This window comes from Echiichthys vipera, assembly GCF_963691815.1.
Source record: "Echiichthys vipera genome assembly, chromosome: 7".
NCBI lineage: Eukaryota > Metazoa > Chordata > Actinopteri > Perciformes > Trachinidae > Echiichthys > Echiichthys vipera.
The window spans coordinates 10,379,908-10,401,583 of NC_139832.1; the positions used below are offsets into that span (position 1 = coordinate 10,379,908).

At 40.4% G+C, this 21,676-nt stretch overlaps 1 protein-coding gene across 1 annotated transcript in view; it reads right to left on the bottom strand.

The window, feature by feature from the left end:
• Positions 1-1,044: 1,044 nt before the first annotated feature.
• The window catches only part of sema3d (sema domain, immunoglobulin domain (Ig), short basic domain, secreted, (semaphorin) 3D), a 32,453-nt gene continuing 11,821 nt past the window's right edge, over positions 1,045-21,676 (bottom strand). The window contains exons 3-18 of the mRNA XM_083916477.1: positions 20,548-20,708; positions 18,362-18,424; positions 18,098-18,217; positions 17,893-17,986; positions 17,376-17,504; positions 15,648-15,784; positions 13,271-13,385; positions 13,008-13,077; positions 12,781-12,925; positions 11,995-12,217; positions 11,523-11,611; positions 11,198-11,239; positions 10,313-10,470; positions 7,779-7,843; positions 7,441-7,580; positions 1,045-2,195 (exon numbers count right to left, since the gene is read on the bottom strand). Coding sequence (XP_083772603.1) covers positions 1,731-2,195; positions 7,441-7,580; positions 7,779-7,843; positions 10,313-10,470; positions 11,198-11,239; positions 11,523-11,611; positions 11,995-12,217; positions 12,781-12,925; positions 13,008-13,077; positions 13,271-13,385; positions 15,648-15,784; positions 17,376-17,504; positions 17,893-17,986; positions 18,098-18,217; positions 18,362-18,424; positions 20,548-20,708 — 2,216 coding nt within the window. The 3' untranslated portion in view covers positions 1,045-1,730. The remainder of the gene's footprint in view (positions 2,196-7,440; positions 7,581-7,778; positions 7,844-10,312; positions 10,471-11,197; positions 11,240-11,522; positions 11,612-11,994; positions 12,218-12,780; positions 12,926-13,007; positions 13,078-13,270; positions 13,386-15,647; positions 15,785-17,375; positions 17,505-17,892; positions 17,987-18,097; positions 18,218-18,361; positions 18,425-20,547; positions 20,709-21,676) is intronic.

Sequence of the window (21,676 nt, forward strand, 5' to 3'; positions counted from 1 at the left end):
GAATGATGATGTTCTCCTTCCGAATGAGTTAAACCTCTTTCACACCAATGACCAGATTCTTCAGTCACAGAGACATCTCCAGCTTCTTCTTTGCTGCTTGAGCACCACTGCACTGCAATTTTCCTCCTCTAGTCATTTCAATTAGGGGCAGGTGGCAGAGAAGAAGCATTTATGATCAAGGCAGCAGGGGTATGAAGCAGTTGCCAGCCATATGAACATGCACAGATTTTGCTGCTTTTAAAAACCCTTTACTGTTTTGCTCTTGAAGATATGCGGTTGACAGGGTGGTTAATCTCTAACAGATGCATCTTCAAGTAAACTTGAGACAGAAAGTAGAATTTCTTATATTTAAAAACACACAAAGTACAAGTAGGCTACAGAAAAGAAAACAAACTTTTTTAGTAACGAGTAAACTTAATTTGTTATTCCCACCCATGAGTAGACCTATGGGACAGGTTTCTACCCTCTGATACCTGCAGTATTTCAGCAGCACCACCAAAATCTGATCTGAAGTCAGTTAAAATAAAGGATTCTCATGACTCATCATGTCTTTCATGGAGAATTTTTTTTGTATACATTTTTGTCAACATTATATCCAAAGCCCTGTGTATGATATTATCTTTAATATTATTAAAGCCTAAAAATTCTATTCAGGTCAGACACGTTAATGCTTGCGTTTCACACTCATGAAACTGTTGTTGATGCATTTAAATTTTTATTCTAAGAAACCTATAAATTGTTTAGTTTGATCACAAACTTTAATATATTGCATGGTTTCTTCTTTAGATGCCTATTTTCTCGCTCTCTTTTGTACACGCACGCACGCACGCACGCAAAAAAACAAGAAACCAGCTGGTCCTGAATCATTCTGACATCTGCATACAGTATATAGGGACTTGTGTTGCTATATCAGGAGAGGCTCAGCTGAACTTACGCTAACCTGTTCTCAACCTTCTCTGCGGTTTGCTACAGAATGCCTGTAACTGCAGATTTTCTGTATATTGATTTAATTTCTTCAAACAAATTCAGGTCACAGAGGCTCCGAGACACATTTATTTAAATAACTTTCAAAAACAGCAATAAAGAAAACATCGATTGGACCTACAGTATTTAAGATTTAAATGTTTGTACAAAAATATGTCATTTTGTCAACCCAAACATAATACATGATTATCATTATAGTTATACAGATCAGTACTACAGTAAGACTACAATGAGCATGCTATATCTCCTGTACATGGTATATAAATATTTACAGTCTTTCAACATGAATGAATTGTCATCACCACAAGCAAACTTTTGGTTGATTTATACAGTATGTATAAATGTTCCCAATCGGACCAATTCAATCATAAGTTTTAATATCATCACTTCAATTAACCATCAGTTTGTACTGTATGAGTAAAAAACCTTACTTATTATTACTTATAACTTATCACTTACTTATACAGTCTCTGATGTTTTTTTTAAAGCACGTTATCTGCAAACAGGACAAACACTGGCATATAAATGAAATAACATATTTACAATACTACAAACATTTCTTGTTGAAATGAATACTTTTTAAACTCTTACACTGTATATATTTTTTACGACCCCTTAACTTTGAGTTTTGCTTGCTTATAGATTGATCTGTCATTGCAATTTTGCAGTCCTGTGTTATGTTCTGCTTCATCATCCAACTGGTGAATAAAGATACGTAACCCTGATTGTTTTTTTTCCCACATCACTCACTGCTTTGCCGTCCTCACCACCCTCCCTCGCCCCTGTTTTTCCCACTCTTCCTCCCTCTCTCTGTGTTGTCTCCTGTTCCTGCTTTTCTTCATTTCCTGCATATGTTTCCATTTGCCAGCTCCTAAGCCTCGTCCTCGCGCCCTTGACGGCCTCTTCTCCAGCCACAGTGAATCACAATACTCCTCAAGAGAGCCAAAGGGAGAGCTCATCACTCTCAGGTAGTCTTTGTAACGCTGGCGGGACTCCACGCTGTGGCGTAACTCCACCATCGGGTCGTCACTCGGCTTGGGTTTCGGATCCAGTTGTCCATGTGTAACAAGTTGTAGTGTGAGACGAAGGAGAGTGTGGGTGAAGTGTGTGTGCTCTTGAGCTACGCAGACATACACACCAGCATCAGACGCGTGGAGGGAGCGAATAAGGAGACCTCGATCTGTGTGCATGACACGATCATCCAACTTGACCTGGGAGACAAAAATAAACATATAAGAGCTTCATCAAAAAGAACAAGCTCATGTGTCTACAGCTGCCTTAGCTTAGTACACAAGACAAGATAATGTGAAATAATCATAAATAATGATTTAAAGCTTTACTTTAAAACAACAAGAAATGTGGTCTCCCTGCCCCTAAATAATCAATTAAAAGGACACATTAGAAAACACTGGCTTCATATCTGCCATCCTGTTTACACACATGCATTTTCACGCCTGATTTGTATCCAAGGTGCATTAAACTAGGTAATGACCCCTGAAACAGGAAGCATATTGAATTGGGTGTGGTAAGTGTTTCCCACAATGTGTGTGTGTGTGTGTGTGTGTGTGTGTGTGTGTGTGTGTGTGTGTGTGTGTGTGTGTGTGTGTGTGTGTGTGTGTGTGTGTGTGTGTGTGTGTGTGTGTGTGAGGGGGGCGGGGGGTAAGGAGTCATTATCTGGTGTGAAGAGATCTTAAGATGCATAATGAGTGTAAGCAGTAAGCAAAGGCATCCGCCATGATCCATCAGGTGGCATGGCTGCTGTCAGAGCCTGAAAAAACACAGCTGTGTTCAGAGGATAGAGAAAAGGCATGACAGTGTGTGTGTGTGTGTGTGCGTGTGTGTGTGTGTGTGTGTGTGTGTGCGTGCGTGTGTGTGTTTGTGTGTGTTTGTGTGTGTGTGTGTGTGTCTGTGTGTGTTTGTGTCTGTGTGTGTCTGTGACACCAGCACATGTGTATGTCCGTTCATGGGTAGATGGTTCAAAAGCAAACCTCCCACAGTCCTGCTCCAACCCCCCAGAGGTGTAAGTGATAAGAAAGCTAGAGAAGGATGCCCAGTCGATACTGCATGTGGGAAAGCACACATTTTATCCTGTTTATCTTTCTTCATGAACCAATGTGTGTGTGTGTGTGTGTGTGTGTGTGTGTGTGTGTGTGTGTGTGTGTGTGTGTGTGTGTGTGTGTGTGTGTGTGTGTGTGTGTGTGTGTGTGTGTGTGTGTGTGTGTGTGTGTGTGTGTGTGTGTGTGGTGGTTTCTAAGTCTGACACTGATGATGTGTTGTCCAGCCAGAAGCAGACCACCAGGCCTTAGAGGCTCATTGGACCTCGACCCTTACCCACATTAGACTTTCTAGCCTGTCTCCCATCACATTCTCATTTCCTGAAACACCTCACTGACTGATACAAAGCACACTGGATATATTTTTTAAAATTCTATTCATGAAATGGTTTTGCGAAGATGTTTGGCAATTTTAAAAATAATTCAATCAGTAATTATTTGCTTATTTCTTGTGTCTTTGAAGCCGCCCTTCCACTGCAATCCAAAATTAAGGCATCTGTGACTAAATAGCAATGCCAGACATTTAAATTCACCCAGATGGTCTATCTTTATTTGTGTACCTTTGTGTGTGTGTGTGTGTGTGTGTGTGTTTCTGGGCATGTGACTAGGCCTAGAAGCTCCTGCAAGGAGTAGCAATGCAGCTTTTAAGCTTATTGTAAGGAGCTCTGTGTTTGTAGGTACATTTTACTTAGATGCACATTGTATATGTGTGCATGAGAGCATGCATGTGGAGTAATCCAATGAAACACAGCCTTTGATAGTTAAATCAATCACAAGTGTGGGTCCATAAAAGCTTTAAGCAATGCGTAATGTCAGGTTAAGAAATTCCCAAGCTTTCAGGAAGGCTGTGCTTTGTTCTAATGAACTCAACGGATAAAATGTAATGTCATTCATTTTGTTATTGCACATTTTCTAATGGGCCTGCATTCCAGGCTCCAGGAGGTGAATAAACACACAGGCACTAAACAAGGTGCATACACAAATATGCTGTGAGAAAGTCAGAGGAACCTCTTCCACCCCAAATATTTTATAGCTGACTTTTTACGAGAGGATAAGAGAAGGGAGTGTGTGTATGAGTATATGATGAGAAAAAGTGTTTGCTGCAGGTGCTGTGAGCAGCTGGTCGAGGATGCCTTTATCAAAAGCCATAAGGAGGCAGAAAGTGTGGAGAGAAACACAGAATTGAAGAGACTGTGGGAAATTATGGAAACAACAAGAAAAGTATGAGGAAACAAAGTAGATAGAGTAAGAAGCGTGAAGGCAGGAATTATGTGAGGAGAGATTAAGGTGGTACTGATGGGAGAGGTTGAGGGACACAAGAGGACAGGGGATGACAGACAAAAGGAAACAGAGGGGGGAGAAAAGTGCTGTGAGTGAAAGGTTGAAATGAGCCAGATACTTCAGAAATTACCTGCTCCAACACCATAAGTCCAGCTGTAAGAGCCGGTTAGACCACCAAACTACACTACAAGTTGGAGCCCAATAAATGAATAGACTTGTTCTTTACTCCTATGTACATGCTGTAAAGGGCTCATGTAGGGGGATACGTCTTAAAACCAGAATTTGAGTCAGTCAAGTTTGTAAAATGCAGGTGATCAGGCTGCAGTGTTTTTTTTTTATACTTTACACAGCTGCCAGGAAACAGAACATTACTAACAGGTGGTAATGACAGAGAAAGAGACAATGATAAAAAACTGAAAAGAACAAAAACAGTTAGGTCATTGCCCCAAATGATAGGCTCAGATAGCATCAATTACAAGAAAGTAATGTGAATATCTTCAAAGTAGAAAGGTTCCGACAAAGAGCCTTGTTCTTTGAAGAAAAAGTACAGTGTGTTTCCTTGCCCTCGAACTTGGTGTGGTTCACTTGAACTCCATTACTTTGTTTTGACTGTCAGCAGCATAGCTGGGGTTCAACCAAGAAAACAATAAATCAAGTGTATAATCTTAAATATGAACCCACATGAGAAAGAAGCAAAAGTTAAAGCCAACACACGTTTATTGTTGTGGCTAAAGACGTGTTGCCTGTGAGAAGAATGGAGTGAGAAATTAAAGCATCAGACTCTCTGTCAGGATTAATTAATATTTATTTCTCCATTTCTCCCCGTTCTAATTTTCCTATTCAGTTTGAAAGCCATGCTTGTAGTCTGACATGTTAATTAAATGCCAATTTATTAGGAACAATGCATCTTTGAGCCATGCATAATTACTTATAAATCCAAGCAGTTGTGATACAGTTTCCTTTTGGTTTTGGGTATTCTGTCTTCACAAATTTCTGATATGCACTGACTGCCCTGCCCAAGAAATACATTTATTCATGCATCTATTTCTGCAAAAGCGGTTATACTATTAAACTGTGTTTGCCCATTTTAATACTTGTTATTATTATTTCCATATGTATGAGCCATCTGGCGTATCTAATGAAGGCTTCAGTCATTATCAGGACATTCCTCAAGTACCAAAGCAGCATTTTAAAGTTATGTATCAGAAATGAATATCCAACATATGGACACTCGTCATTATGACAAACTTGTTTATGTTTGCTGAGATCATTCCTTAAGAATAATGTAAAAACAAAAGTAAATTGTATTGGGTTGCCAGTCAGTCCAGGTGGGTGCTCTCTTTACAGTGAGATAAAATTTCATAGAATGTTAGATAGAAATTATTTTTATGTACATATTCTGACACATCCAAACCTCTTGGACGTTTTGCCATCATGAACACCACTGAATTCACAGCTGATTCTACAGATTATGTACTTTTGTGTCTATCACATGACAATCACAAGGGAGGAAGAACTCCTGCATTCATTCTTTCATCACTTTGTCTAGAGTACAATAGGTCACATATCATTGCATGCCTAGATACACAAACACAGAAAACACCCCATTGTGTTCATTACCCCAAAACACATGGCTGTCCCTGGGGTGCTTTCTGTTGTGATTTCTGCTGTAGGGGATCATAAAAAAACACACACACACACACACACACACACACACACACACACACACACACACACACACACACACAGGGCTTTCTGTTGTGCGGGTCTATAAAGAACACATGGGTCTTTTAGTGGCCTCTGCACCTGTCAGTGTGTTTACATTCACCCCTGAGAGAGAGGACAGGGGACCAGTCGTGGGAGTAAATAAGTGTAGCGGGAAGTGGAGAGCGAGAGAGAGAGGAGTGAGTGGGTTGAGTGGTAAGCAGGCCACTCACAGTAGGTCGAGGAAGGTTTGTGTGTTTGGATAGGGGAGGGGAGGGCACTGAGGTGCTGAGTAAGAAGGTCTCTGTTGTCTCATTCAGGAGACAAGTGTCATCATCAATGAGTTCCTTTCCACACCTCAAATACAAACACATTAAACTCTCTGTCCCTGCATGTCCTTCTCTGTCCACCATCCTGACTCCCAGGTTCTGAGTTTTAAAGTGTCTGTGGTCATATTTAATGTCAATTAGAGGAAATGAAATAGTACAAATGTGTTTTAACACTTTTGTAATATAACAAATAAACACTAAATATGCCCCACTTTGCAACAGCTGGAATTTAGCTCCAATATGCTCTTAAAAGGGTCGTTTCTATCACCAATTAGTCCACCACTAGGTTTTTTTATTTTTGTTTTCAATAGTGCTTTGAGTAAAGTCAGTATTTTATGGGGTTCCATTTTACATTTTCCTGTCCATAGAACAATTGAGATTGTCTCATTTGAATAACCTATACTGTGGCCCATCCCAGCATGCATTGCTGCTTCATGCATTCCAGGATGATTTCTTAATGGACATTTGCAAAAAACAAAAGGTTAAATACAGGGCAAAATGCAATGCTCATGTAACTCCACATACACACACGCACACTTTCCATATGAGATAATCCCATAAATAAACCCATCCCTATCCCCTCAGGTGGATCTGGTTTAAGTCATTCCTCACCTTCCTTTAAAACCAGAAAAGCTACATATTTTTTCAGAAAGCCCTGGATACTCATAAACATCAGTAATGACCTTAGTGAGACCCTGGATTGCTCCCTTATTACCAATAATTCCACAACAGACCTGCAGCAATGTGATTTGTGGCACAAACAGTTGCTGATGGGTTCAAGGCTCAGGCCTCATAGCCAGTGAGGTTGAAGTCAGGTATGCATTTGGATGCTTTGAAGTAGTTATGTAAGAAAAACTGACTGTTGCAGTGACACCTGCGTTTGGCCCTGTAACGTCCCTGCTTTGTGACCGGGTATGAAGAAAATGTTGCCCCTGAGGTACAATAAACTCAAGCAAAGCAAAAGGTTCGACTTTAGTCTCCAGAGAGAGAGAGAGTGCAAAAAAGAAAGAGAAGGTAGGACAGAAAAGATATAATTTATGTTTGGGTGGTGTGTGTGTGTACACATGTCGATGAGGGAAATCTCTGACCTCCTCCCTGCGTTCAGATCCAGGTCTCTGTATGTACCACCGGATCTGGGCCTGTTGAGATTTTGGAATACACTCGAGGAAGGTTGAGTTGCTCTGCACCCCATAGAGAACCCTCTCCTCCAACCATCCCCCAACAAGACCTGAAGAAAACACGACTGTTATTGATTCAAGAGTCTTTTCACTGGTTCTAAAATAAGAGGATCTCATACAGCTATCCTCTAGTGACTTGTTGAGTGGTTCATTTATCTGTTCGCTGGATGATCGTTTACAGCTTGCGTAGAAAAGAGTTTTCTACAAAGACAGATAAAAAACATCCGAAGAGAACAAAGTCTACGTACTGTCTTCTGTGTCCCAGCACTGACTGGCAGGGTCTCCATGCTTGATGTCCTGCCTTCTGGCTCGCCTTGAGAACAAACAAACAAAGTTTATTAAAATTCAGTTCAGTTATTTTTGATGAATGTTACCAGGTTTTTTTCTGATTTGGTTCATTCTGAATTTATTATTATTATTATTATTACTTAGGATGATTTACTGTAGTTGAGCTTCCGTAATACCACCATCAGAGTTCAAACTCACAAAAATCATTTCTTGAAATAATTAAATATGTGAATAAAATTGAAAGAAGGGACAGTGCCAACATCCAAACTTCTCATACAAAACATAATTCAAATTTTACACTTTACATATAAAATGAGTGGAGAAAATACATTTACCTTACCTTAACCTCTTACACATCTGAGTGCGAACTGAGGTGTAAGGATGTCATGATACCAGAATTTTAAACGTCAATACAATACTAGCATAAAATAAACAATACTCAATACCAATTTCAACCCTGGCAAAAAGAAAAGTTTGCATTTATGCTTAACAGCCTGCTCACAGTGCTGGTACAGAAAAAGTCACTGAAACCATGCCAACGCATCAAATCTGATTGTAGATCTGTGTTTTTGTAGCTTCTGTACTTTGATATTGTCAAATGTATAATTAGCACAGGTTGAATCATTATAAACCCATACTGAAAAACTATCAAATTATCAATACTTTTGACAACCTTAGTGGGGTATGTTTTCTCAAAGGGCAGATATCCATATACAGGAAAATAGGAATGCTGTGGTGAACATGTGAAGAAGTTGTCTGACAAGTTTTCAACATAAAATGTGATTTAATATGACCTCTGATTACCAAGTGTCTTTCTCAGGTTGATATGTGTAAAACCTAAAGTAAAACCAACTTATTATGATGTTGATACCTCTTTCTAAAAAAATAAAAGCGCTTTTAAACAAAGGAAATTGCAGATTGATTTTTGTTTTCCCACATACATGTTATTGTAGAAATTGTTTGACATTTGTTTTATTTGGCCTTTACTTTGCATTGATTACACCTCCTCCATTCCCTGACAGTCCTGTGTGATGGGACATCTGTAGCGTAGACTCAATGACACTGTGGAGATCAGCTTTCAAAGAGCCGTGGAGACCAAACGCAAGGCCTCCACTGTTCCACAAACCATAACAGCATCCCCACTGGCCAATAATATGGCAGTGTGACCTCTAACTGTAGGGTATATTCTGCAGAGTCTCTATTCGTGCAAGCCAGCACAGAAACAAAAAACACAGACACACATGCAGTACGCACACACTTGCTTTATCACCTCAATGACTGCAGTCTACAGGTGTGGAATGACAGTAGCATTAATCAGCATTGGAAGGAAAATGCATCACTAATCACCCTCTGTCATGTACAAAATGCTGAAGAGGTGAAGATACCGAAAACAGAAAACATATTTAGCAAAAACTATGAACGCCGTATGACAGTCCACACACATACACACGCACACGCACACACACACACACACAAACACACACACACACACACACACACACACACACACACACACACACACACACACACACGCACACATACACACACACACACACACATATTTACATTTGTTTTATTTTCTTGGATCCCAGAAATGTAATATGTTTATTGTTGTAAATCATGCTACATATCAACATCCACTGAGCCCACTCTGGCCTAGTCTAGTACTAGCCTCAGAGGCACAGAATGGCGGGCCTTCGCGAATGTGGATGGGGAAAATGTAGTGATGTCCAAACGAATGCTTTATGAAGCTACATGAAAGCATTTTTTTAATTTTCTGAGCCCACCAGATAGCACTCAGTGTTCAACATAGGGTTGAAAGAAGACATAAATTGCCAGTCCTTAAGCCTTTTCCTTTAAACCTAGAGTGCTTCATCAAATGAGGAAAATGCTTCATGAAGCTTCATTTCACTAGGAAAAAGACAAATTAGTCTATTAACATGTTTTGTGCAGGTTATAAATGGTTTCATGTTTGATTTTGTAATTTCCCAGATCAATTTGTGTAAAGCAGAGTACAACTAATAATACATAATTAATAATATATCAGTATTTATTATTATAGTCCATACAATTAACTGACACGGCATATTACACTGAATAATATAAATATCAAACATACTATGATTCACAATTTGAAATTAATATAGCTGTATATTGGAGTAGTCTTGTTGATAATGCCTGTACTGTGTGACCTCATCCATTCAATACAGGAAATTAAACATTTGAGTTTGAGTGAGTTGTGCCAACTGTCATAATATAATTTTTTCTGTTTTTTCAAAACAAATAAGTGAAACAGTTTTGCAAATCAACACAAAACATTGTCTTTTCCAACCTTTGAATGTTCAAAGAGTTATAGATTCGAGCTGGACTTTTACTGTAAATGCATGCATCTACATCAGCTTTAAACACATATTAATTAAAGAGGTCTATTATCATGCTTTGACTAATGTTAAATAATGGCTTTTCATAGTAAATTTTCAAGAGTTTAGCATACCTCTTGGATGCTGGGATGTATCGTGAGCATGTGTGTCCATCCCAGGCGCAGTAGGGGTCTCGTGCCAGGCAGCATTCAGCACAGGCTTGGCCATACAGGTGACATCTGCTGAGTGAAACTTGGGCTATGCCTTCACCTGAACCGACATAGAGCTGTTGCTATAGTAAAACACACATCACACTTCTTTAGGGCGGGTAAACAATTTAAAGTGCAATTTTACAGAGGAATAAAAACATATATACAGTACAGTCTATAAAGCGTTTGTGCTAAAAGAACATTGAGATTTTAAAGTTGTTGTTTTTTTTCTCCTTACACATACACTCTTCATATATCAAAATTTCCTCAGGGTTCCTAATGAGGATTAAGCTCAATATTAACTGGGGGTCAAGGTTTTATAACAATATGAATAATTTGTGTCAAAACCTTACATGACACATGAAACACACTACAGAGATTTAAGGATTCCTCAATGAGAGGAAATGTGACTCCAAGGATCTGCTCTGACTCGTCTGAAGTTAAAGAGATTCCTGAACAGAACGTCCAAACAACCTCTTAAAAACACTAGCGTGCATGAACATACAGACAGACACACGCACAGGTCAAACACTGCTGGAGATTAATGGAAGCAATGATTGGGGTTGAAGTGTCTACTGACACTCCTGACCCCTAAGATAATGAGGCAGACAGGGGAGAGTGGTAAAAGTAAATGGGAGAGACTAAAGAGAGAGACAGCAAAACTGAATAGATGAATGAATGAGGGATAAAAAAAGCAGTATGTCAGGCATACATACAACTGAATGCAGGCGATATGGGATGAATGAAGGCTGAGAAATAGCGTGGGAAGATTGTGGAGTGGAGATAAACGGGATGAGAATGACGCCAAACCTGTTTAGAAGACAACTCCATACTGAGGATGGGAGTGGGAACCTGCAAAAAGTAAAACAAAATGTCGCCTCAATAAATATACATCGCTGGAGCACTGTTTGAGTAAAAACAGCAGATAAGTTTGTTGATTAATAGCTCAGAAATCCATCAGCGTGGCACAGCCTGTAACAGAGGTATGATAAATTTTACTGATCTGATGAGTGAACTGTCCCACCGAGGACAGCTAGAGAACAGTTGGCATCGTCCATCAAAAAGCTTGGAGCAAATTAAAGTGTGTGTTCTTCTGTTACTGTATCTGTGTGTGTAGCTGTGTTGTGCACAGAACCTGGAAAACTTGAAGTTCTTCAAGCACGACTTCCTCTGTTGACCAATTCTCCTGAGTGATGCTCACCACCTTAAGAATCGAGCCGGCATCTACGACAGAGAATGAGAAAGGAGACAGGAGGGATGATTGGGATAAAGCAAACAACACAACCTGAATGATGTAAGCCAGCCAGGTATGAGTACTGTATTGTTTTCATATCTGAAGAAAATTAACACTCCTGGCCAATACACTCATACTCCTCTCTAAGGCACTGACACAATTTTACTGGACCATAGTGAGACTTTGTTTTTAACTGACCTAAGACAAGATCCAAGGCTTACATTATAGTTACTCATTTTTCTAACAGAAAGACCAAAACAACATCGTCACAATCTGTTTAAGGCTGAGGACAACTCATGGTGATACTGTGCCCTCTGTTGGTCAAATAGGGAATTTCAAGAGACAAGTGATAGGAGAAGTGTGTGTGTCTTACCTGTTCCTAGAAACATGACCTCATATTGTCCATCCTCTGCCATAACTCTGTCCACCACAATCTGAGTCAGGGTGTAGTCCACTCGGACTCGTGTGAACAAAGGTTGGCCAGTCAGAGGGTAAACAGAGCGATACATAAGAGGGTGGAATCGAATGAAACTGACCACCTCATCTGGGAAGTCTTTGGTGGTCTTGATCCTTGGATCATATGTTTTGCTGGGACACTAAAAAACAAGATAAAAAAAAAATGTTGATACTGTGCAAAAGTCTTAAAATCACAAGATTATTTCACTTCCTTGATATTTGTAACAGATTTTCCCCAGATTTATTTTCAGCTGACTGACTAGTGGTTTCTGTCCAACAATGCAATGGTGCGTGTCTCCCTCTGGCTGTCAAATAAAGTACAGCAGGAGTCAAAGCACATCTGGAACATCTGTGTGCACCTGAAGCATACTCTGAGTTCTCCTTCAACCCCTATCCCATTCTTGATTACGGTTTGTAAACCAAATTAATCTGATTAACACGTCAAGTACTGTCAGGTAACCTCATTTAAGCCAGGGTTATGTCATATATCATGTGGAAATGTGAGCATGCATACCCTACAGCATCTTGAACATTTCACCCTTGAATCCACCACTTTTAAATGAGGCTGTTTATTGTTCTGTAATTAGCAAGAAAGTAGAGGATTTTATTCATCTGATTTGTAAGAAGGAAAGAGTCATATTTAGCCGGGAGTGATCAAGTATGAGCTGTCAGTTTGCCTCTGTGCCCTTCAGTGGCAACGCACCGTTCCTGGACGAGGATACGGTATCTTCCCTTCGTATTCCACCCATCGATGATCGGGCCCCTCCTTGTGTGCGTAAGGGCCGTTAAATGCAGCCCTTATGTCTGCCATGCTGTAGACACACACTGCTGAGCCACGGAAAATGGAGCTGGGAGAAAATAGGCAACAAGAGATTAGGCTTGGGAAGAAAATAAAGGTATTGATAATAGTATGATGAATGCTTTATTTACCTGGAGGTGGTGAAGACTGCATACACTTTGGGGTTTTTATCATCTCTGGTAGTGAGCAGAAAGATGTCCTCTATATGAAAGAGGGGGGGGCGACATAAAGGTTATCTGTTTTCATTACCTCTATCTGCACAGAAGAGAATTCCTAACACTGTGCCTTTGCTGGGATACTTGGAAATTATCAGTGCTCTCACAAGTTAGATTCTGGAAGATAAAACTCATTTTATTGGCATGGATTTTCTCTTTTTATTCACACAATCACTTACGGAGTTCATCAAAGTGTGTGTCAACTCCATCAGGTCCAGGGATGGAACACACAAGTCTGGCTTTAAGGAAGGTGGTCCATTTATTGGTCAGACTCCTTAGCCCACCCACATCATTCTGAAACACAACCACATGCAGTGTAACAAAACCATAGTCAGCATAGTGCAGCTTTCCAACATGACCAGAAGACAACCGCAATTAATAATACACATTTCTTCTTAACCACAGTTCGAGGCCAATCTATATAATGGACTTACATACAGAGACAACACAGAATCTCAGTTTCTCAGATTTCCAGCACTAATTAGGAAAATAAACAGGTGAATCGCATGCCTCTAGCAAGAATTTGTTTATTTAACAAGCACAAAGGAGACCTTCTTGTTAGTATAATGACAGTCGGGAGTGACTGAAAAGAGAGAGGTTAACAGAGAGAGACAAACGGACAAGCATCAAAGGAGAAGAGAAACATATGGAAATGCAGCATGTTGGAAGAGAGTACTAGAATCAAGTGAGGCTGCTGGCTGATGATGCAGGGTTCATCTTACCATATGAATTGCTGTTTTAAGTGGCAACCTTTGATTGAGCTATGCTTAGAACATTCAAGTGCACCTCTTTGTAATGCATAGAACTGCCTATTAAAGTTGGCCAGTTCACTAACTAAGTGGTACTGTATAGAAAAGACCATTATGGTTCAACACACACACAAAAACATTGTGTTTAAGAGACAAAAAAAATGTAAGTGCTTAATAAGGTTGTTTCACAATGGTGATACTCTTCAAAGAGGATTAAAGTGAAGTGCCTTCACTCCTTTTACATGCAGGGAAAAACACACTCAAAGATAATGAGGGGGAAATACAAAGACCAGAAGAGACAGATAGCTGAAGGAGAGGGCTGTAATCCAGAGGAATCTCCTTCCAGTCTGCCTTACAGCTTACTCCCAAGTCATAAATGTACTGAAAGCTTTTCTCTAAGAATGTAGCAATAGGCCTCTGAATGCTAATAGCAAACTGCTGTGTGGGCTAGTCCCATTTGGAATGACTAATGGCACACTGTATGGTATACAAAAAGTCCCCAATCATGAACCTTTTTGGTCCACTGTCAGCTGTGCAGTGCCAAGCTTACAGTTGTTTTGACATGCTGTCAAATAGGTATTAATGGGCACTCACACATGACGTGCTTTTTAAATGTCTTGCATCATCTAAAAACTGAACCTTTAAATGAATTTGAATATTAATTGAAGCTTGGCATTGTGTTTCTAGCAATAGACCTGCAAATTATGTATTGTAGCTTTTGTTCCAGTGGAGGATGAATGCTCTCACTGTAAGTTGCATTGGACAAAAGCATCTGCCAAATGAATATGATCACATGTAATGTTTTTTTTCTAACCTTTATTTATTCAAAGAAGCTCCACTGAGAGGATGTCTCTTTTGCATGAACGCCCTAATCACATTCATACCTGGAAGGTGCCCAGTCCAACCACAGTCTGATCTGCAGGCCACTGAGCAGCTCCACTATAGCAGTTGGGGTTAAGTGCCTTGCTCAAGGGCAACTCAGCAATGGTAACGAGGGAGGGGGCAAGTGCTGCTTGCAATGTAATGGTACCACACAAATATTTTTTCTTTATATCTCTTAAATAGAGAATAAATGCAATCCTTTGAGGGAAAAAATAATGACAATGAGATGGCACAAAGATCTAAATCGATCTAGGCAGCAGCGCTAAGAATGCCCTGTCAGCAAGGCACAAAGGGGCTAAAAACATGATTTACTGCCCCTGACAGACCCTTTCAGATGATTACAAAAGAAGAATGTATTAGAAAGGCCTCCTCCTGGGGAACATAAAACACTTCTGTAGTGGCCCACACAAAGATCCTTATCCAGTCAGATCACTGTAGGAGTTATGGCTGCTTGACACTCTGTATGAGGTCTTGCTCCTACTGTCTTTCTCTACTGACTCACTATCTCACTAGGGTCTTGAAGTCCATGTATAGGTATACTAATCCTAACCCGGTCGGGCTGCATGTGCGAGCACAAACGTCTGAATCTGTCGGACTGGACATGAAGCGACTCCCAGCTCCTTAGTACTAAGGGCGCACTAACACGGCCCGGTTGATCCATGCCATGCTTAAGATCGATCGTCCCCCCCGGTCCAGATTGAGTATTTAAAGAAGTGAGAACTTATCTGACACAGACAATCTCCGGTTTTGTGCTATATGTGTGAAAGGTAAACTACATGTGATTCTCCAGACATTGTCAAAGCTTCACATGTGAAAACGACTCTAGTTGGGGCTTTCACTCTTCCAGCCCTTTCTTTCTCCTAACCTTCCCTCCATGCCTCTTTATACCTCTTACTTTCCACACTTCTCTTGTGTAATATCTCACCTTGCACACACGAGCCACTCGGGACAGGATGCTCTTGTCGTTGCCTTCCCATGACACCTCGCGGAAGAAAAAGTATATCTTATCATCATCTGGATTGTAGGTGTCTGCAATGGGATGAGCAGATATAAACCTGGCTTCTGAACACATAGGGAGAAAAAGAGAGAAAGAAGGGTGTTAAAAAAAAGTCAGGTAATGGATTTCCCATGTGCTGAAGCCTTGAAGTGGCATTCGCACTCACTTAGCGCATGTTTATTTACAATCTAGCTCTATTTCTACAGAAAGGTCTGATTTATTACCATTTCTATCTACAGTACTATGCTAAAGCTTGGTCTGCACATGTATCTTCAACTTGCGTACAATTTGATACATGGACTTACACATCGATTGTCTGGATATTTAGGTTAGTTTTGTTTACTTTTCTATGATTTAGGCATAGCGATCATCTTTAGCTAGAGCACCTACCCAGTTAAAAAAATGTAATCATAGGTGTCACACGACATTGAAAAAATGCCACCTTGAAGTTAAACATGTTTAACAGTTACCCATTTACACATCAAGGAGACACAGAGCAACATGATTGTTTCGGGACAACCAATGAAAGTAAGACCATTTTAACTCTGTGTTGGGGCTGGGCAATAATTCAATATGATCATTTATCCCCTTCAATTATGGAAGCCCGTAAGAATTAACATTTCTTTTTACAAATAACAATTGACATGATGAAGGCACTAGAAAATGCCAAGTGACATACATATATAATGTATATATAATTTACAAGATCATTTTATTTTTGTGTAGTAAACTCTCAAGCATTCTCAAAGGCTATCTAGGCTGATCTTTTGTGAAGAAATCAGAAAAACAAATGCTGAGAATGATTAGTAATTACCGTTTTAGGATGTTGTACAGTGTAACAAAGAGACAATAAATACATGATGTTGGTAATAGCAGTGGGGAAGGGAGACTATCAACAGAGTGTTCTCATCAGTGTCCCGATTCAGGCGGGAACTGGTCCAAAAGCTTAAGTGTTGCAGTGACATTACATCAACATTAGCTCAACCCCTAGAAGCCGAGCCAACCACCAGAGGGTGATTCCCCAACTGGAACAGCTTAATGTACGACTGCTAACACACTCAACAGAAGGTCATTGTTAGTCCTGCAGCACTGAAACAGAAACACTGCAAGATGTGATGTGTTCTTTCTCTCTGCCTGCCCTGTGCCAACACATGCTGTATACGCAGAGAGAGAGAGAGAGAGAGAGAGAGAGAGAGAGAGAGAGAGAGAGAGAATTACTCCAAACATCTCTGACTGTGTGGTTGTGAAATGTGGAGACCATGTGTAAGGATTTAGATCCCAGAGACAACTGTTGATACAAAACGACCCATCAGTCGCTGTAAAACACTAGAGACTGGAGATGTATACAGAGAGAGAAGACTCCCTCCGCAGTGATGACTGTGCATGCCTGTATGTGTGTGCGGTTGTGTGACTAAGGACGTGAATTTTGTGGCACACTGTAAATCCCCCCTTAGGTGTGGTTCCTGTTCAGCTATGGCATTCATATAAAAGTTCAAGCTTAATGAATAAGTAGGCTGTGTCCTTCGCACTGGAATGTCAATAACCACCCTGAGGGCAAAGAGAGGCTCTTTGTATCAGAGGAGAGGTTGGAAGTTTGGAGAAAAAGCAATACGTTTTTGAGTGCACTCAGCGTGCTATGTGGAACCATGTGCGTACCGTTGATCCAGTATTCTTCAGACATGTCTGTGCGTATGTAGTGCTGGTCAGGTGGAGGCCCAAGGGAGCGTGTGAATGTTGTGTCTTTGCCCAGGAAGTCTGATGATGTTCCCGCATATAGGTACTGATCTGGATCAATTACAGGCACACGTCAATCAATCATGACACTCAAATATACAGAAAAGAAATCAGGAATGTTATTGTACATGAAAAGTCAAATAGCAGTGGCTTCTTACAACCCTATTCAACAAGTGAACCCACAAAAATACAGACTGAGAAACATTTCAAGAAAGAAAATATCTTCCAAGTGAATATTTTGCTGACTGACAAATGTCTGCTTGCCTCTTTCTTGTGATGGAAAAACAGTCACATGAATACAAATGTACTCAAATATCTGAGTGGATACTTGAGGAAAAAACGTTGTAATTCCTGAGTTAATGGTGGTGCAGCAATAAAAATCTGGTGCACGAGAGATAACGCAGGCAGAGGATTGCTGTTGTGTGATGTTTCGTATTACCTGTAAGGACTGAGGTGAACGGCTGCAGTGGATCAAAAGGACATTTCAATCTGCCAGACTCCACTGTACTGAACAGCAGCTGGAACACGCCATCCTGAGAGACGAAAGGGGTGACAATGTTATACTTTCACTAATTTAAATTAAAACTCCTGACCTTGTGTGAAAAATATTCCTGCTGAGATTCACTCGCTCATATCTACTTTACCTCTCTGTGGCCAGTGATTTCGATGAAAGCACAGTTGGGGTGGAAGGATCCTGTCCCACAGGCATAGACATGTGTTCGATTGTAGTTGTGGAGGACCCTGACAAAGTTAGCACACTCCATCTAGGACAAGCAGGGGCGGAAAAAGAGCAAGGATGAACTATTAAAAAGAGTGTGATGGAACAGGTTTACCCCATATAACAACACAAAACAGTGTACAGACCTTCATTTTTTTGTATAGAAGTGACTTTCTTTAAAAGGACTTACATTTGCATTTTTGCCTGCCAGTTTGCACATATCCACTCTGTCCCGAGGAGCAGGCCAATGGATCTAATGACACATTTTAAAAAAAGGATAAATGTTTCACATGTCATAATGTAGTATATGAGACATCAGTCAGTCAAAGAACTTGGACACTGACATTTACACTTTCCTTAACTCTCCTCCAGACTATTGAAATCTGCTTTATAGCTCTTTAAGCCAATAAAAAAAAAACAATTTAATGTGTTCAAGCTGCAGTAGGTTGAGAATGCAGCAGCCAGACTTCTCACAACATCTGAGGAGAGTGCATAATACTGAACTCCTGTTATAGCAACTCTACACTGGCTACATGTGCACTTTGAAGTAGAATATAAGATTTTACGTATCACTTTAAAGGCTACTACTGAGTAAGCTCCTGACCCCCCTAATCTGATATGAGTCTAGGTGCAGCATGAGATCCTCCAGAATGTCCTTTTTAGTGGCTCTTAAAGGCTGAAAACAAGAGAAGACCAGGCATTTGCCATCAGAGCCCCTCAACTCTGTCATTGAAGGTCAGGCAAGCCAGTTCCTTAGACTTTATCAGATCTCTCTAGATAACACTTTGCTTTTACTGAAATTATTTTTGATATATTTTTCCCTTTTGCACTTTAATGGCTTTTATTTCCAGTGCAATGTAAATTAAATGTGCAAAATTTCCACTCCTCACCTCAAATCTGTAAGATGTTGGGGATTGTTAAACAGTTGATCTCAGTTGTACCATAATTAACACCTCCAGGTGCTGGTACGAGTGAGCAACGGACATATACCATCCAGTGTCCCTTCAATGTACCCCACCATGTTCACACATGTGTTATAACAGGCTTATGTGCTTAGCGTGTTACTTCCCCTAAACCCTACCAAGGAGCGCTATCGCCAAACTTGTTCATGGGTCTACAGGGCCTGACTACGCATGCAAACACATCGGCACAAATATTAAAGCTTCTCATGATTCCAAATTATTGCAATCCACTGCGGTATTCATAGAGAAAGCCAGTGTTGCAACATGATGTGTTGACTGAGTTTGGTGTGGGGCCCATGAAGGGCTTTGTAACCCAGAATATGGAGTGATCAGTGGCCAAGTTTTACTAAATAAATACAATAAAAAAATACAACATAGCAGCTATCTCTTGAAAATGAATGTAGAAACAACCAAACTGTTAGCCAGAAAGGTATTTGCTTGTGTTTTAGTGCCAGGGGGTCCCTTTTGGAGGTATGCCTCTTCATTAAGTGACGAAGACCAAGATTGCTTTTTCTAGATCATATTCACTGTCAAGGGCTGGTCCCAGAGGACAGAGAGAATTAGACATTTGGTGCATATCTCATTGGCATCAGTATCAATAACCAGAGAGGCAACAAAAAGGCAACACTTTGAGAGCAAGACTAAGAGCTAAAACAACCAGATAAGAATCAAATAAACACACTGTCATCCAACTTGCAGATCAACTTCAGCTGCATAAACACCCGCTCACATCTTCAAACTTTAACATATGGCATCTGTCCAAATGCATTTATGTTTGTTTATTTGCATACTCTGTAAATGTGTATATACTTCTTTTCTGTGTGTGTGTGTGCGTACGTGCGTGTGTGCATATGCCCTCCAACGTGATGACCCTGACCTTGCCAGACAGACAGTTTCAGACTGCTCTTGACTGAAAGGTGAGCTCTTCTCTAAAAATAACACACAGCTGAGTGCATATCAGCTTAGCAACACAGTAATAGGAGAAATAAAATACCTTATTTCACCCTAATTAATGACAAAACAGGTACAAGTGCCATGAGCGTGAGAATGGGCTGTCTCTATAATAATGTGGAAAAATAAGGTGTCTTAAGTGACTCCAAGCATGAGTTTGCATGTCTGTGGATTCGGTCATTTACTGTGTGTGTGAATCTCCTGTTCAAACTAGAATTTATAACAACACTATCCTGTCAGAGAGTGAGGGGATTCTGGGGATGACTGATTGTTGAAACTTCTGTAAACACAACCTCTCAAGTATTGCAAATGGCCTTAACAGCCATAAACTCAAATGCTGCTGTTTATTTATTGCACTAAATTAATTCTTGGCCTCATTTTTCTGACTGAGTTTCGATCGTTCTACATCATTCAATATATAATAAGCACTTTCCTAGTCTGTGCTATTTACAGCATAGGTTACCTTTCTGGGGGCTCTGACCAGATTGTCAGGGTCAAGCAGGTAAATGTGATCCCTGGCTCCCAACAGAAGACGGCCTCTCTCCTCATCCAGCAGCAATGAGTGGGAGTGGAGGCCATCGGAGGAGCCCAAAAATAGAGATACACTGCCAGCTTGCAGAAGTTCTAGCGCAGAGAGAGAGAGAGAGAGACAGACAGACATAGAAAAAAACAAGAGATTAATGAATCTCCCCAGTACCAGTGTATGCATAGCGCTTACATTAAAAAAAAAACCATCAAGCATTGAATTACAGTACGTTGGACAAATCATTTCTGCAGGATTACGCAGTCACGTTTGACTTATTGTTCAGTTTACTCATGCCAAAATCCCAAAGACACGCACTGGGTTTCCTCTTCTAGAGAAAAGCGTGTCTTGGCTTGACTTGAAACCGGCCTAATCCTCTGTGGATCAACACCTTGGCTACATATACTGATAGAGAAGAGATAACAGTAGCAGAAGAATTCAACAGGACACTACTTCAGTGGATGCATTATGAGATATCTTCATCAGGGTATTTTCACAGCTACTTCATTAACCATGAAGATATCTCTCTCACAGTTTAAAAGGACATCGGGGGCCCTGGTCTCTCTACCAGTACTTTCCCGACTACACCTCATTTACAGATGACTGAATATCTTCATAAACATGCGCTTATGGCTGTATCATATGCCTGTCACGGGCAATGTGAGATTACATCATGATACGAGAAGGTGGAATACCTGTTGCTCACCCATTGGCTGATAGTTTGCTTTTGACTTCTATATGATGTATAGTGGAAACATTTAAAAAACACTAAAGAGGTAAAATATACTGTATACAGTATAGGTTTTTCCTTTGGTATTGGTTGGACTCCCAGCTTCCATGGTCTGTTTTTGAGAGCTGAACACTTTCTCAGCTCAGTACTGTGTCCTTGATCTCCTTGATATAAGGAAATCTTTTCTATCACCAGGCTCTTTTCAATTCGCCAGTATAGCAACATGCCTTGAATAAACACTGGCTCAATGCGGGGGAGTCCTGTGGGAGTCACTCTGAAAGGATTGACATTGTGATTACCCTCTTGGTGAGAAAAATTGGAGAGGTTACCAACCCTCAA